Source organism: Sminthopsis crassicaudata, chromosome 5 (assembly GCF_048593235.1).
Source record: "Sminthopsis crassicaudata isolate SCR6 chromosome 5, ASM4859323v1, whole genome shotgun sequence".
NCBI classification, from domain to species: domain Eukaryota; kingdom Metazoa; phylum Chordata; class Mammalia; order Dasyuromorphia; family Dasyuridae; genus Sminthopsis; species Sminthopsis crassicaudata.
In genome coordinates this window covers 211,421,639-211,439,424 of record NC_133621.1, presented here as the reverse complement: position 1 = coordinate 211,439,424, position 17,786 = coordinate 211,421,639, and the positions used below count along the sequence as shown (strand labels likewise).

General features: G+C 31.2%; 1 protein-coding gene across 5 annotated transcripts in view; it reads left to right on the top strand.

The window, feature by feature from the left end:
- Window positions 1-17,786, top strand: part of MON2 (MON2 homolog, regulator of endosome-to-Golgi trafficking) — a 119,814-nt gene that overhangs the window by 9,049 nt on the left and 92,979 nt on the right. For 3 of the 5 annotated variants that reach the window (XM_074269764.1, XM_074269763.1, XM_074269767.1), the window contains exon 2: window positions 3,114-3,177. In XM_074269764.1, the coding sequence (XP_074125865.1) occupies window positions 3,114-3,177 (64 nt within the window). Of the gene's footprint in view, window positions 1-3,113; window positions 3,178-8,781; window positions 8,884-17,786 lie in introns of those variants that run through there. The other 2 variants (XM_074269765.1, XM_074269766.1) reach the window with 2 other exon arrangements.

Sequence of the window (17,786 nt, the reverse complement as noted above, 5' to 3'; positions counted from 1 at the left end):
TTTCCTTCCTTAATTTCATGATTTCAGCTATCATCTGCAGTGATGATCCCAAGAATATAAAAGCAGACACTGCTTCCTTCCTCTTTTTTCCAGGAAGTGATGGAACTAGTTGCTAAGATCTTAGTGTTATGAAGTTAAACTTCAAGCTAGCTTTTACACTTCTCTTGTACCCTCTTTTTCTTTACTTTCTGCCATCAGAGTGGTTGTGTTTGCATTAACTGATTTTGTTGATATTTCTCCTGGCTACCTTAATTCCAGCTTTTGATTCAGAATTTTGCTTGATGGATTTTGCATATAACTTAAATAAATAAGATGATAATATACATTCTTGTTTTATTCCTTTTCCAATCTTAAATCAATCAGTTCTTAGTCATAGGTTTCTTTAATTTATTAATTCTTATTTAATCTGATTCTTCTGCCTCATTTCTCTTCTTACTCTATTCCATCTTCTACTAAATTGTCAAACAAAATGATTTTCCTAAACAATAACTTCAGTAAATTCCAGTGGCTCCTTATTACCTTCAGGATCAAATATAAAATCTTTGGGCTTTTAAAGCCCTTAATAATATGGACGCTTCTTACGTTTTCCAGTTTACTTATACGTTATTGCCTTCCACATGCTCTATAACCCATCAATACGGGTCTCCTTGTTCCTAGTAAAAGGCATGCCATCTCTGTCCTCTGTATTTTTATTAGCTGTTTCATGTGCCTGGAACTCTTTCTCTCTTCTCTGCTATCTCTCTGTTTTGCAAAATCCAATCTTCTGCAAGAAGCTTTTCCTGATCCTTCTTAATAATACTAGGACCTTTCCCCCTATATGTATCTTGTTTATACATAGTTGTTTGCTTGTTGTTTCCCCCACTAGTTTGTGAGTTTCTTGAGTTCCCAAACAGGAAGGGTTTGTAGCTTTCTTTATATTTATATTTCAAGTATAGTACCTTTTAATTTGTTGACTCTTTGTTAGTGCTTTTCACTTATGAACAGTGTATACTGTCAATATGCTAAGACTGTGCCTGGCAAAGTGGGGAAATAGAGGAAATGAATGGTTAAATGGAAATACGCAAAACTAAGAAATAGGTTAGGAGCCTCAACTTTTCCCTATTAACCATTTTTAGATCCTGATTTAACCCCTTAAATGATACTTAATGATTTTATTAAGAATTTTCTGTCATATATAAACCCCAGCTTAGCATAAAAAGTATGTCATATAAAAGGATAAGAGGAGGCATTATACTTTTACCTCAGTTAATAAATAAGCTCCTTGTTTTAACTTGATATCTTTGATTTATCAAAAGGGGCCTCTGGCAAAAATCTAGCAAAATAGACCAAATAGAGAATTATAACCTTGAGCAATTCCAGTGAGAGGAAAAAAAGCACCATGATCTGGAAGGATTCAGTACCTTTCTGTATTTGGGGGATAGGAGGAAGTTCCTCAGTGGTGATACCTTTTGGTTATATTTTTGGGCTTTCATGTAATTATTTGTATATGTAGTAATAATTAATTGGTGTATACTGGCAAATTTGGTGGAAGTTACATATCATCCCAGTACATTTTATGTATTGATTTGAAACCAAAATAAAACATAAAAGATTTGCTTTAACGAGGCTTAGACATGATTTTTTTTCCCTTTTGAACTTAGTTACTCTAATTCCATGTTTCAAAACATTTCAGAAATGGATATGCATAAAGAAAAAAGTATTCTCTATGTATAGGCATGCACAGAATCATTGTACATATATATGTATGTGTCCAGTAAGAGATAATAGCAGTTTACCATCAATTATTCGTGCTTCAGAAGGGAAAGTGAAGAATTGTATTAGAGACAATCCAATTCAAAAGTTATTTGACATTCCAGTATATTGGAATATTTGCTAAGTAGGATGAGGAATAATTTTTCTTCTTTATGTTTTGCTTGTTCTAGTATTTGTCATACTAACAGTTAAAAGCACATGAAGATGGAATTAGTCTACAAACAGTAGAAAAGGGAATTTAAAAGACTTTTAAATAATGGCAGTGAATATGCCATAACAAAAATAATAATCATATTTGAATACATTAAATGTGAATTACTTTACTTTTTTATCTACCTTGTTCTCGAAATCTGGGACTTGATGAGTAACAGAATTTTGAGAATTAAGGAATGTGAATATTATTATATATTAAATACCTCCTTTTCAGACCATAATGAAATTTAAAACTATATTCAATAAATGGCCAAGAAACATAGATTAAAAATTAATTAGAAATTAAATAATCCTAATAAATTCCCAGGAACAAATCAAATGAGCAAAAATTTTGTTAAAGAGAATGGCAACCAGGAGACAATATACAAAAATGTATGGGATATAGTCAAAACAGTACTTTAAAGAGAATATATATCTTTATTTATTTATTTATTTGTTTATTTACCTCCTGAATTCAGGGCTGGTGCTCTATCCACTGCGCCACCTAGCTGCCCCGAAAATATATATCTTTAAACATTTATTACAATAGAATAAAGATTAGATCGATAAATGGAGTATGGAATTTAAAAAAAAAAAAAAACAGAAAAAGAAAAAAAATTTAAATCTCTACTTAAACACCAAATTAGAAATCCTGAAAATCAAAGAGTTCAACAAAATTGAAAGTAAAATGAGTGAACTAGGGGGCAGCTAGGTGGCGCAGTGGATAGAGCACCAGCCTTGAATTCAGGAGGACCCGAGTTCAAATGTGGTCTCAGACACTTAACACTGCCCAGCTGTGTGACCCTGGGCAAGTCACTTAACCCCAGCCTCAGAAAAAAAAACCAAGAAAAAAAAACAGTGAACTAATAAATAAAACTAAGAGATGGTTTTATGGAAAAAATTTAAAATAGAGAAGCCATGAGTTAATTTGATTTTAAAAAGACCATATTACCAGTATCAAAAATGAAAAGGGTAAATTCATCATCAATGAAGAAGAAATTAAACCAGTTATTAAGAAATATTTTGTTCGGTTACATACAGATAATGTAAGTGAAGTGTGGTTGAATATTTTCATCATGTTTGATGTTTGATTGACTTTTTGTTTGTTTTTGTAAAGAAAGCTTAGAATAGCAGTTTTAAATTCTAATTGTTTTTATTCATTTTTACAGGCTGCTGAATCAGGAATAATCAAAGTTAAAACAATAGCTGCAAGAAGCACTGAAATTTTGACAGGTAAATTGTTTGCATTAAAAATATAGTGGTGAATGATAAGAAAATATAAATGTAAAAGTTAGTCTTCTTTTAGAAATAGGTTAAGTTACATTGTCACTTTTCTCAAAATTTCAGGAAGTTTTCCCAGTGACCTGCTTTACATAATAATAGAAAGTAAATGTAGTCTTCACATTACAAGTGAATTGTGCTACAGAAATTTATTGTAAATTACTTGGTTGAAATTTAAAACACAATGATGATCCAGTTCCTAAGGTAGTTTGCAAAATACTTTAGTACCAATGATACATGAATGCTAGAAACATAATAGTGGACTATATTAGTGCAAAGATGGGGTTAGAAAATAGGAAGGTTTTTTTTTTTTTCCTCTTTTCTTGAAGGTACATATCTGATCCTAGGCAAATTTTTGGAATAAAGATTATCTTTGGTACTTTTCCATATCCTTATTTTCACTTTCTTCCCATTTTCTGATAATCTTTTGGGGTTTTTTTGGACTCTCACTGCCCTCATCTTGCCCTAAGCTCCCTATTATAAGATCTTGACTACTTCCAAAATACTATATGCTTTGAAAATATTTGTCTGCCTCCCATCTTTCCCTTCTCCTTTTTATACCTATTACCTCAATGGAGTTGTTATAGCTTATTACAATGAGGCATGAATGATTGATAATCCCACTTTGCTAAATGACTAAGTCATATAAATCTCAGATTTCTGACAGTATAGTAAAATAAAGAAATCATTTTAGATAGTATAGAAGAAATATTTTTGTGTATATACAGAAGCTAAATCATGCCAGAGAGTAGAGGCTGTGGGCTACTTTTTTCACATTCCTTTATTCAATTCTGAATCTTCACAGTTTGCTAATAGCTAAGTATTTTCAGTATGATTCTTATAGTAGAGTTGATGGGAGGAAAAGGAGAAGGTAAGATCAAGGAATTGTCTATAGTCATATTTGGATATAATAATGGAAAATTTCTTTTGCTCCTGTCATTGTTTATATCCTATAGGAGTGCACATTTTAAATGTAAATGCTTTTATTTCAATAAAGATGGAACCCTTTCTTTTAGCTGATAGATTTTTAACCCATGGAACTTTTCCTCCTCTTCCTTCCCCAAGAATTCTTAACTGTAAGGTTTGTTACTATCCAGAAAGGCCAAAAAGTTTTTTTGCTTAAAGTAAGTTCTCTTGTAACCTGGGAAATAGTAGCATTCAGCCTAGTTTCTTTTGAAGAAGCATTCTTTAATTTATACCTCTCTCCGTTTAGACATTTTCCTTTAATACCTCCTTTATTTTTTCTTTATTTTCATTGCTCTCATGAATGCTGACATAAGTGGGAATGCTATGCCAGGTAATGTCAGCGGTGACAAATACATAAGATTGAGACCTGAGAAAAATTTATTTTTCTATTTGGAAATTAAAAAAAAAAAAGCAAACCCAGAATTTAAGTTTACGTAATTTAACAATATTTTATATATGAGACCAAATTACTTGACCTTACATTTGCCTACATATCTTCTTTTCATAATTACAATTTGCCTTAGGAGGTAAAAGAATAATTTTGAATGACTTAGTTGTATTGTCATAAAAAGTATATTTTTTAACAATTGTGATAATTTAAATGATATTCATAAATGAAATTGTGATCATTTGAATATATTTATCATTAAAATTATCTTCATTGCAAAATAATTTTTCAGTTGGCTTATTTAGTATATTTTAATAATTCAGCATAATGTTAATAAATTTTTTAATACTTCAAAAACAACAGTAGAATATTTATTTTAGCTAATATTTATTAAACATCTTTTTATTTGTAAAAACCTTGTGCCTGACTATTTGGGTGGGGGAGGGAGGAAGATTTCAAAATGGCTATAGTATTTGTTATTTGCTGTTAAGAACTGTCATATATACAGGAAAGATTAAAGAACAAAGCAATAATTTAATATAAAAATACAAGACATGATGTAAGGCAATAGATGAATATAGTCAAAATAAGTTTTGAGTGATATAAGTTTAGAGAATTAAGAGAATTTGGTGAGGTTAACTGTCCAGTTTTACGCTTCCTACATCAGAAGCTACACATATTCTACCTGGGATTCTATGAGTTGTCCAGTCTTCCAAATTTCATTGGGAACAGAATTCTACTTAGTATTTTTTTAACCTATCAATGATAATTTACATAATATTCATATCTGAAAAATATTTTCTTGTTAGCCATCTGTTTTAATCAGCTCTGTTACTTTTTTTTTCCTTTTGTCTTTTCATAAATATTGGCATAAATGAAAATGCTATGGCAAGTACTGCCAGCATAAAAAAGTCTGGAATATCCAGTAAATAGCCATAAAAGCACATTTTAATTTTCGTGATCAATTTCATCATTCCTGTAGCTCCAATGGAAGCATCAGATTGACATCAGATTGTTGTTTGATTTTATATGTATCTCTAGTAACTTTATAATACATGAAGCATAATAGATGCTTAATAAATTTATTTGAATTTCAAACCCATCAGTAATTATTTCTCAAGGAAAATTGTCTTGGGAATTGGCATTCTGGACTAAATTCATGTAAACTTATTACTGTCACCAAACATTAATCTAAAATGGATGTCCTACATTGTGAATTATGATTTGCTAAATTCCTTTATCTTCTGCAATTTCTTTTATTGAGGACCCTTCATTGAGTGTTTACTGGTGGCATTTCCCCAGCATATCCATGTTCTCTGTAAATTTAGATATATTTTTTGAGAATGATTGTTTTGTAACAGAAGAATTTAACTTTAAAAAAATGACAAACTCAAATTAGAGTATCTGTGTCACTTCAAGTCTCTCTGGCTATTTAAAAAATAATTTTTCTCTGGGAAATTCCATACTTACACAGCATCCATTTTATTTTTTTGTTGTTCTTGTTCTATGTTGTTGAAGTTGTATATATTTTTTGTTTTGTTTACTTTTTTCTAATCAGTTCATATAAGACTTTCTATATTTTTCTCAATTCTTCATGTTTGTTACCCCTTACAGTGCACAATATTTGATTACATTTATGTACCATGATTTGTTTATAACTATTCTCCAAGTTGTCAGCATTTATTTTGAGAACATTTAAATTTTATATTGAGTTATTATTATCAGTTGGCTACCTAGTTGAAGTACAAATTCTTTGAGGAGAGGCCATATATCTTACTAATCCTTTGTGCACTTCCTGTTATTGAGATAATGTTTAGATTTCTGATTTCATTGATATAGGGAATTTCTAGTGAGGAAATATTTTTCATAAATGCCAGCCTTCTAAATCTTGCCCACAGAATTGATAAGTTGAATGACTTGCTATGGGTTACATATCTCCTTGTTTTCAAATTGAGGAAACTGAGACCTAGAGAGAATAAATGACTTGGATAAGTGGCAGACCCAGTTTAGAAACTGAATCTTCTGATTCTAAATCTCTTTTCTTTGCTCCATGCTTTTTGCAAAACAATCCTTGGAGATACCTAGATAGGATAAAGATCACTATCTCCATTTTACTGATGAAGAAACATATTTATCCATTAAGTGGTTTTCCTTTTGAACAAAATTAGTATATAAATATATATATTAATTTTTAAAAATGTATATTAATGCCTAGACTTGAACCCAAGTATTCCAAAATCAAGACTGAGTAAATTAATCATTGAGATCCTCTCTTAGGTAATATCATGCTAAAAATAAAGTAGAATGTTTCACTTGAAAAGATACAAAAAGAATAGCAACAATCTTAAAGATAAACATAGATTCCCAACTCTATGAACTTGAAAGTCATGAGTTACATCTTGAAGGTGTGTTATGTAGGGAATAGGAGATAGGAAAAACTGAATTGTTTGAACACAGATCATGAATAATTTCTTGTCAGAGAACTTGAGTTCAGTCTTGACTGTGCTATTCTGTAACTTCAGCAGGTAACTAATCTCTTTGGGCCTCATTTTTCTCATTTGTAAAACTGAAGGGTTGGATCACTTCCTGTGTATGTTTCTATTTTGTATGTGTTTTATATATGTAATATTAGACTATAAGTTTTTGGAGTTGGAGAAAAATTCATATTTATTTTTGTATTCCAGTTCTGTCCACAGTGGGGCAGCTAGGTGGCTTGGTGAATAAAGTACCAGCCTTGGAGTCATGAATGTTCATCTTCCTGAGTCCTGCTCTAGCCTCAGATACTTGCCCGCAGTGTGACCTTTGGCAAGTCACTTAATTGTATTTGCCTTAGTTTCCTCATCTATAGAATGACCTGGAGAAGGAAATGCTAAACCACTCCATGATCTTTGCCAAGAAAATCCCAAATGAAGTCACAAAGAATGGGATAGGAATGACTGAAACTGAACAACACCAAAACACTACCTGCAGTGCCTGGTACATAGTAGGTTTTCTTGTGACCTCAGGCTACCACATTTTCTTGGATTGGGTTAGTTTTTTTTTTTCTTTCCCGATTACCACAGGAAGCAGCCCTTTGAAGGCTGTAGTAAACTAAGTTACAGTTAACCATAGTAGTACTAGACCAGCGTTTTATAATCGTGCTTTGTGACCTAAAGTTGGACTATTCTTCTACATGGTCTTTAATATTTTAAAGATCTATGCCTTATTTGATATAGAGCCTCCCTGCATTCCTTCTAACACTTTCACAATTTAAGTCTGTAATTTGCCTTGGTTGAAAAAAATGTATTACCCTCTGGCTAACCAGATCCTTTCTGCATTTAACTTATCTATGGGCCTTTACTCAGTCTCCAGAGCTAATTTGTCTGCAGAATCATCTGAAACAAGGAAGTAGGACTTTAGAAGAATGGTTCTATAATCATATGTGTACTGGTGATAATGAAAAGTTATAAAATACAGTAATTGCATTTATTAACTGTAGATAATCACTTGGGCAGCTATTTGTTACAGAAGAGAAAATGCTGGATCTAGAGTCAAGAAGACCTGACATCAAATCAAGCCTTAGATACTTTTTGCTGTGTATTCCTGGGCAAGTTACTCAGTTTCATCTGCTTCAATTTCTTCATCTGCATAATGGGGATGAAAAAATAGTATCTGCCTCCTAAGATTGTGAGGATCAGATGAAATAATAATTGTAAAGCGCTTAACTGTATCTGGCTCAGAGTAAATGTTAGCCATTATTATTGTTGTGTAAATGTTTGTAATCTTAATTAAGCGGCATGATTAGGAAATGGTTATATTATATAACTGAATTTGTTGGTAAAGTGAGGAGTAGGTCAAGTTTGTGGTAGTATTTTTGTGCTTCAATTTCTCCCCTTCTCATTCCTTTGCTTTCCTTTCTCACCTTCCTTGTCTTGCTCCTGCTTTTATTCTCTCCCTCTTATCTATGTTATTTACTTGCTTTGCCATCCTTTCCTATGTACTTTTTAGCCTCAAGAACATGGATTTCCTAGAACCTTAGGATGGTTCATTGACTGCTCATAGTAGTATTTAACATTTTCCTGTTCTGGTTTGTGATCTGATGAACTGAACTACTGCTTTCTACCTTTGTATCTATAATATGTACAAGCTTCATTTGTGTGTGCTTCTTTGCCTGTCACAAAATAGTAAGCTTGTGGTTGAGAGGAACCATGCACTTTTCATAGGATCCTAAATCTGTGGCAGAAGCCTTAGAGTCCAACCCACTCTTTTATAGAAGAGGAAGCTGAGGTCTAAGAAGATTAAAGGACTCATCCAAGGTCGCACAGGTAGTAAGCCTTTTCCATTAGATTGTAAATAACTTTTTGAATATAATAGTTGCCCTGTAGCTAATATTTGTGCAACAAACACCAGATAATGAAAATTGATTTTTTAAAAAAATTTTTGACATTTTAATTTAAAATTTTATGTTTCAAATTTTATCCTGCCCTCCTTCTGCTTCTCTGAGATGGTTAGATATAGGTTATATAGATACAAGTATGTAAAACATTTCCTTTATTAATCATTTTGTACAAGAAAACGCAAAAGACAAATGCAAGAAAGTGAAAAATAGCATGCTTCATTCTGTATTCAATCAATATCAGTTCTTTCTTTGGAGACAGATAGTATGTTTCATTATTAGTCCTTTGGGATTGTCTTGGATCATTGTGTTGCTTACAATAGCTAAGTTATTCATAATTCTTCATCAAACAGTATTGCTTTTACAGTGTACAACATTCTCCTGATAGGGTTCATTTCACTGTACATCAGTTCATGTAAATCCAGGTTTTTCCTGAAATTATCCTGTTTGTCATTTCATATAGCACAATAAATGTTCCACATCACAGCTAATTTAGCCATTGCCCAAATGATGGATATTCCTTTGATTTCCAATTCTTAGTTACTACAAAAAGAGTTGCTATAAATATATGTGTACAAATAGATCTTTTTCCTTTTACTGAATGTCTTTGGGGTACAGACCTTGTAATTTATTGCTAGATCAAAGGGTATGCAAGTTTATACGTTAGGGCATAGTTCCAAATTGCTCTGAAGAATAGTCAAATCATTTCACAACTCTACTCATTAGTATCCCAATTTTCCCACATCTCCAAGACCTTTTCCCCCCCTTTTTTTTGTCATATTAACCACTCTTAACAAGTGTGAGGTATTATCCCAAAATTGATTTAATTTGCATTTTAAATTAATTAGTCATGATTTAGAGCCTTTTTTTATATGACTATAGATATCTTTATTTTTTTTTGTCATCTGAAAACTGCCAATTCCCATCCTTTGACCATTTATCAATTGGGGAATGACTTGTATTTTCATAAATTAGACTCAGTTCTATATATTTGAGAAATGAGGCCTTTACCAGAGATACTCGTTATACAATTTTTTCTCCCAGTTTTCTACTTTCTTTATAATTTTTGTTGCATTGGTTTTGTTTGTACAAAATCTGTTTAATTTTATATAATCAAAATTTTTACATTTTGTAATGGGTTCTCTATATCTTCTCTGTTCCTAAATTATTTTCTCATCCATAAATCTAACAGATAAACTCTTCCATATTCTCTTAATTTGCTTATGATATCACCCTTTATGTGTAAATCATGTACCCATTTTGACTTTATCTTGGCATATGATGTGAGATGTTGGTCTATATCTATTTTTTCCCTTACTGTTTGTCAGTTTTTCCAATTCTCAAAATAATTTCCCAGTTATTTTTGTCAAATAATGTTTTTGTTCCAAAAGTTTGGATCTTTGAGCTTATCATATTTGTACCTAATCTATTCCACTGATCTACCACTATGTTTTTTAGCCAGTACCAGATTGTTTTGATAATTGCCACTTTATAATAGAGCTCAAAATCTGATAAGGCTAGAACTTCTTTCTCATTTTTTTTTCATTGATTCCTTTGATCCTTGAACTTTTGTTTTTCCTGATGAATTTTTTCATTTTTTTTCTATCTCTATAAAATATTTTTTGATAGTTTGATCTCAATATGACACTGAATAAATGGAGTTAGGTGGAGTTGCCTATTCACGAGCAGCTCATATTTTTCATCCCTTTGTGTGAAAAGTGTTTATATAGTTCCTGGGTTTGTCTTGACAGATATATTCCCAAGTATTATTACATTGTTTACAGTTATTTTAAATGGAATTTCTCTTTCTCTTGCTGCTGAGCTTTGTTGATAATATATAGGAATGCTGATGATTTATGTGGGTTTATTTTGTATTTAACAACTTTGCTAAAGTTAATAATGTCAAGTAGTTTTTAAATTGATTCTCTAGTTTTTTTTTAAGTGTATTATATCATCTGCAAAGAATGATTGCTTTTTTTCCCTTATTGCCTATTCTAATTCTTTTAATTTCTTTTTCTTCTCTTATTGATATGTCTAACATTTCTAGTCCAGCATTAAATATTAGAGATGATAACTGGTATCCTTATTTCACCCCTATTGTATTGGGAAGGCTTAACTGAGTGCTGTATTTTGTGAAAGGCTTTTTCTGCATCTATTGAAATAATTTTATGATTTTTGTTAGTTTTGTTATTGATATGGTTAGTTATGTTGATAGTTTTTCTAGTATTTTTTTTTTAAGAGTGAAAATACTATGCTTTAATCAACATTCAGTCTCCATAGTTCTCTCTCTGGATTCAGATGGCATTTTTCATCCCAAATCTATTAGAATTGTCTTTTTTTTTTTTTTTAAATTTATAATTTTTTTCACAGTATATATGCATGAGTAATTTTTTTTTTATATTATTCTCCCTTGTATTCATTTTTCCAAATTATCCCCTCCCTCCCCTTGATGACAGGCAATCCCATACATTTTACATATGTTACAATATAACCTAGATACAATATATGTGTGTAAATACCATTTTCTTGTTGCACATTAAGTATTAGATTCTGAAGGCATAAGTAACCTGGGTAGATAGACAGTAGTGCCAACAATTTACATTCACTTCCCAGTGTTCCTTCTCTGGGTGTAGTTATTTCTGTCCATCATTGATCAACTGGAAGTGAGTTGGATCTTCTTTATGTTGAAGATACCCACTTCCATCAGAATACATCTTCATACAACATTGAAGTGTACAGCGATCTTCTGGTTCTATTCATTTCACTCAGCATCAGTTGATGTAAGTCTCTCCAAGCCTCTCTGTATTCCTCCTGCTGGTCATTTCTTACAGAGCAATAATATTCCATAACCTTCATATACCATAATTTACCCAACCATTCTCCAATTGATGGACATCCATTCATCTTCCAGTTTCTAGCCACTATGAAAAGGGCTGCCACAAACATTTTGGCACATACAGGTCCCTTTCCCCTCTTTAGTATTTCTTTGGGAGAGGATAGTCTACCTCTCAGACCTGTGGAGGAGGAAGGAATTTATGACCAGAGGAAAACTAGCGATCATTATTGATCACAAAATAGAAGATTTTGATTACATCAAACTAAAAAGTTTCTGTCCAAACAAAACTAATGCAAACAAGATTAGAAGGGAGGTAACAAATTGGGAAAATATTTTTACAGTTAAAAGTTCTGATAAAGGTCTCATTTCCAAAATATATAGAGAACTGATCCCAATTTATAAGAAATCAAACCATTCTCCAATTGATAAATGGTCAAAGGATATGAGCAGACAATTCTCAGATGATGAAATTGAAACTATATCCACTCATATGAAAGAGTGTTCCAAATCACTACTGATCAGAAAAATACAAATTAAATCAACTCTGAGATACCACTACACACCTGTCAGATTGGCTAAGATGACAGGAACAACTAATGATGAATGTTGGAGGGGATGTGGGAAAACTGGGACACTAATACATTGTTGGTGGAGTTGTGAAAGAATCCGGCCATTCTGGAGAGCAATTTGGAACTATGCCCAAAAAGTTATCAAACTGTGCATACTCTTTGATCCAGCATTGCTGCTATTGGGCTTATATCCCAAAGAAATACCAAAGAGCGGAAAGGGACCTGTATGTGCCAAAATGTTTGATAGTTTTTCTAGTATTAAATAAGCTTTGCATTCCTGGTATAAATCCTAGTCATGAAAGAAATTTGGTAGAACTTCTTTATTGCCAAGTTTTCCAAATAGTTGTATTGGGATTAATTGTTCTTTATATCAGCGTATATGCTCTCTCTATATATTACTGTAGTTTCTTTGCTGGCATTGGGATTAAAAGTCTTCCATCAACAATAAAATAAATTGAGGCAGAACTTTGAGCCAATGGCACTGTATTAATGTGTTCATTGTTGTCTCTAATGAAGTGGAACTTAGATCTTCCTCACTATCTGAGATCCTGCCTCCTTCCAGGGCCCTGTTTTTATAGAGCTAATTATGTAGACATTCTGGAACAGCTATACCAGATATAGATTAATTCTATTGATCGACATGACACAAAATTTAAAATAAGCAAAATAATGTCAGCAAGTTCATGAGGTGAATGAAGCAAGAAATAGCTCTAAAGAATAGGTGATAATAAGATAAATAGGTTTCTCTTTAGGAGAAACTATAATCCAAACTATCACAGGTTGATGAAGCATGGGGTATTTGACTACATGGTAATAAGATGCTCGCCTGCTTCTGTTGGACAAGAGACTGCAAGAAATGCCAAAATATGTGAGGCAGCTAGATGGCTCAGTGGATAGAGCAACAGCCCTGAAATCAGGAGGATCTGAGTTCAAATTTGGCCTCAGACACTTAACACTTCCTAGCTGTGGTGACCCTGAGCAAGTAAGTCACTTAATCCCAATTGTCTCAGGGGAAAAAAAAAATGTGTGTATGTGTGTTATGTGTATGTTGGAGGACTTTCCACATAGTTGAATCACTTCTACCAGAGTGGACTTGGACACCATAATGAATAAAAACAAGGTTGGAAGGCCTTTTATTTGGCTTCTTATAAACAGGTACAGAACTTTAACATGATTCTTTCAAATTGATTAATACTGATTGGAATAAATTGTTTAAATGCATTTTTTCTCACAGAAAATTGATCTATAATGTTCTTTGTCTTTTTTTTTTTTTTTTTTTGGCTCTTCCTGGGGTAGGTAACTGCACTATATTTGTGTCATAAAAGAAATTTGATAGAACTCCTTCATTGGCTATTTTTCCAAATAATTGTATAATATTGGGATTAATTGTTTTTAGTGTTTGGTACAATTCACTTGTGAATCCTTCTGGTCCTGGAGATTTTTATTTAGGAAACTCATTATGGTATGTTCAATTTCTTTTTCTAAGATTAGATTATTTAAGTATTTTATTTCCAATTTTTTAAGATATTAATTTATTTCATTAGATACTGACATATAAATAGCTCCTAACAATTGTCTTAATTTCCTCTTCATTTATGGTAAATTAATCCTTCAGTTTTGATACAAAAAATTTAGTTTTCTTCTTTTTTTAAAAATAATTAGCCAGTGGTTTTTATTGTTTTTTTTCCCCCCTCAAAACTAATTTCTATTTTATTAGTTCAATAGGTTTCTTCCTTTCAGTTTTAATAATCTCTCCTTTGATTTTCAAGATTTCAATTTAGTATTTAATTGGGAATTTTTAATTTGTTCTTTTACTAGTTGTTTTTTGTTATAATTGAATTCCCAGTTCATTGTTCTGCTTTGTATTTATTGTATTGATGTAAGCAATTTGAAATAAAATTTTTTTCTTAAGTACCAGTTTGGCTACATCCCATAAATTTTGGTATGTTGCCTCATTATTATCATTTTCTTTAGTGAAATTATTGATTTCGTCTATGATTTGTTCTTTGACCCACTTTATTTTTAGGATTAGATTATTTAATATCCAATTAATTTTTAATCTTTCCATTTTCCATTATTGAATATAATTTTATTGCAGTGTGATCTGAAAAGGATATGTTTGCAGTTTCTGCTCTTCTGCATTTGGTTGTAAGAGTTTTTATGTCTTAATATATGGTCAGTTTTTGTGTAGGGTGCCATGTGTTACTAAGGAAAGGTTATATATCTTTCTATTCCCATTCACTTTTCTCCAAAGATCTATGATGTCCACCTTTTCCAGAATTTTATCCATCTCCTTAAATTTTTCTTGTTTATTTTTTTTGTGAGATTTATTTAGTTCTGAGAGGGGAAAATTGAGGTCTTCCCTTAGTAATTTATTTAGCTAATTTTAAATTTTAGATTCTGTGCCATTTGGTGCATACATCTTTAGTATTTGATATAACTTCATTTTCTCTAGAACTTTTTAGCAAAATAGTTCCTTCTTTTATCTCTTTTAATTAGATCTATTTTTGTTTTTGTCCATAATCATGATTGCTGCTAATCCTGCTTTTTTTTGCTTCAGCTGAAACAAGATTCTGCTTTAGCTTCTTGATACCTTTAAAACCCAACTTACCTTTACTCTATGTGTCTTTGTTTCTTGTAAACAATATATTACAGCATTCTAGTTTTTACTATCCACTTTCATTTTGTGAGTAAGTTCTTTCCATTTACATTTGTAATTATAACAAAAAACTATGTATTTCCCTTCATGTTGTTTTTTACTTATTTATCCCCACACACACAGCCCTCCTTTCCTCACAAGTATTTAACTTTTGATTGACAATTTCCCCAGCATACTTTCCCTTTTATCAATCCCTCCTACCCCTTTTATCCCATCCTTTTTACTTCCTTATGGAGTAATATAGATTTCTATATCCAACTGAGTATATATGTTCTTCCTTCTTTGAGCCAGTTTTGGGGAGAATGAGATTTAAGCTCTTCCTCTCCCCATCTTTACCTTTATTAATAATAGTTCTTGTGGAATAATTTCCACATTCACTCTTTCCCCTTCTTCCAATGCAGTTAAAGTTGAGTTATAGATATTATCTTGCCTTATAAAAAATAAACATTTAACTATTGAATTTCTTAGATTTCCTTGTTTCTTTTTTAATCATTTTATCTTTCTTTCCCTTGAGACTTGTATTTGGAGGTCAGATTTTTTATTCAGCTCCGGTCTTTTTTAATTAGAAATAATTGAAAGTCCTTTGTTTCCTGAAATGTCCATTTCCCCTCCCTGAAAGATTATATTCAGTTTTGCTGGGTAGGTGATTTTTTGCCTTCTAGTATTTCATTATTGTAAATCCTGATTGTTTAATGTAGAAGCTGCAAAATTCTGTGTAATCTTGATTGTAGATCCACAGTATTTAAATTGTTTCTTTTTGATTTCTTGTGTTATTTTTTCCTTGGATTTCTTTAATAATTTCTTGAAAGATGTAGTCTGGACTTTTTTTTTTTTTTTTTTTTCAAATATGACTTTCATGTAGTCCATTACTTCCTATGTTATCTCTTCTAGATCAATTTTTTAGATCAGTTGTTTCCAATGAGCAACTTTCCATTTTCTTTTTTTTTCTTTTTTGATTTTATCATATCTTGATGTCTCATAGAGTAATTAATTTCAACTTGTTCAATTCCAGTTTTAAGGAATTATTTTCTTCAGTGAGCTTTTGTATTTTTCTTTTAGGTCAATTCTAATTTTAAGAGAATTATTTTCCTTGGTAAATTTTTGTATATCTTTTCCCATGTTATCAATTCTTTTCATGAGTCTCTTGCTGCATTACTTTTATTTCTTTTTCCCATTTTTTTTAACTTATCTAATTTTCTTCTTTAAGTTGTTTTTAAGCTCTTCTAGGAATTCTTTTTGGATCTAAGACCAAATTGCATTGAAGAGTCATGATAATTATAAAAGAGATAATGTGAAATGGAGTGTGATACGCAGAATTTAATAGGCCCTACAATAACCTCTTTTCATTTCACATTGCTAAATTTACATCAGGTTTGCATTGAAGCATTAACATGGAAAATTTTTAATGTGGATTGTGATCCTGAGATAAAGGAAATAGGGCTAAACTTCAACCTTGCTCAGCTTTAGAAAAATTGCTCCTTTATGATATTTTTCATCTCTTAGATTAGTTCTGTTAAAGTTTGCACATTATGGAATATATAGACCCCCAGAATGTTAGATTGGGAAGAGAATATAAATTATTTATGTTCAACCTCTTCACTTTGGAGATGAGGAAACTAAAACTTAGGAAAGCTTTCTTGTTTAGAGTCACTTAAGTATTAGTGGTAGTGTCAGGTCTTGTTATTCCTATTGTGGATGCTTTACAAGCAATTTTTTTTGGAAACATATTTAAACATGTTTTGTGAATTCTTTATAGATAGTACAGATTATTCCATTTATTGTTTTTTTTTTTCCTGAAAACAACTTTAAAAACAACTTTCGTGTCTCATCTTTTGTTTATGATTCTTTGATTAATGAAACTCCATTTGATCATTATAAAAATATATTAAAGGATACAATTTAAGTACCATTTTAAAATATTGTACATTACTTTTATATGTTTCAGTATCTTGAAATTTTCTTTTCCCTTAGGAATTTTTTTAAAGCCAGTTCATTAGTAGAAGTTAAAAAAATCTGTATTTTAAGTAAGGTTTAGAATTACCTTTTGTGCCCTTGCTTTAAAAAACAGATATGAAAAATCTAAAACATATTGAAATAATAACTGAAAGTTTTTTCTTTTCAGTTTTTCTTATCTTTGTTTTTACATCATTGTCACTTTCAAATATGGTCTTCCCTTCTTTTCTCCCCAAAGAATTTCTCATAACAGATAATAATAAAGAGTGCTATAGCAAAACTGATGAACATATCAGCCTAGTCTGACAGCATATACAATATTACATAACCATAATATATTTATTATATTCTGCACAGAAGGAAAGGGACTACATTTTCTCTTTTCTTTTTTGTTGTTATAATCACATTGTATTTGGATGTTATTGTTCTTTTAATTCATGTTGTTGTAGTCATTGTGTAAATTGTTTTCACGATTATCTTTACTTTTCATCTTGTTCATATAAATCTTCCATGCTTTACTGTATTGTTTCTGTGGCCAGAATTACATTTATGTAACAATGTAAACAATGGGTTTCATGTTCCAATTCTTTGCTTTTAACAAAAAGTGCTGCTATGAATTTTGTTGGGACTATCTATCTTTGACTTGTGGTATGTACCTACCAGCTCTGGATCAAAAGATTGTGGACATTTTTTTAAAATAAATTTTTATTGAAATCTTTGTTTTTATCTCACCTACATTTCCCAATGTATCCCTTACTTCTGCCCTTCCCTGGGAGCCATTACTTAAAATGAAGAGTAAAAAAAAAAAGAGAGAA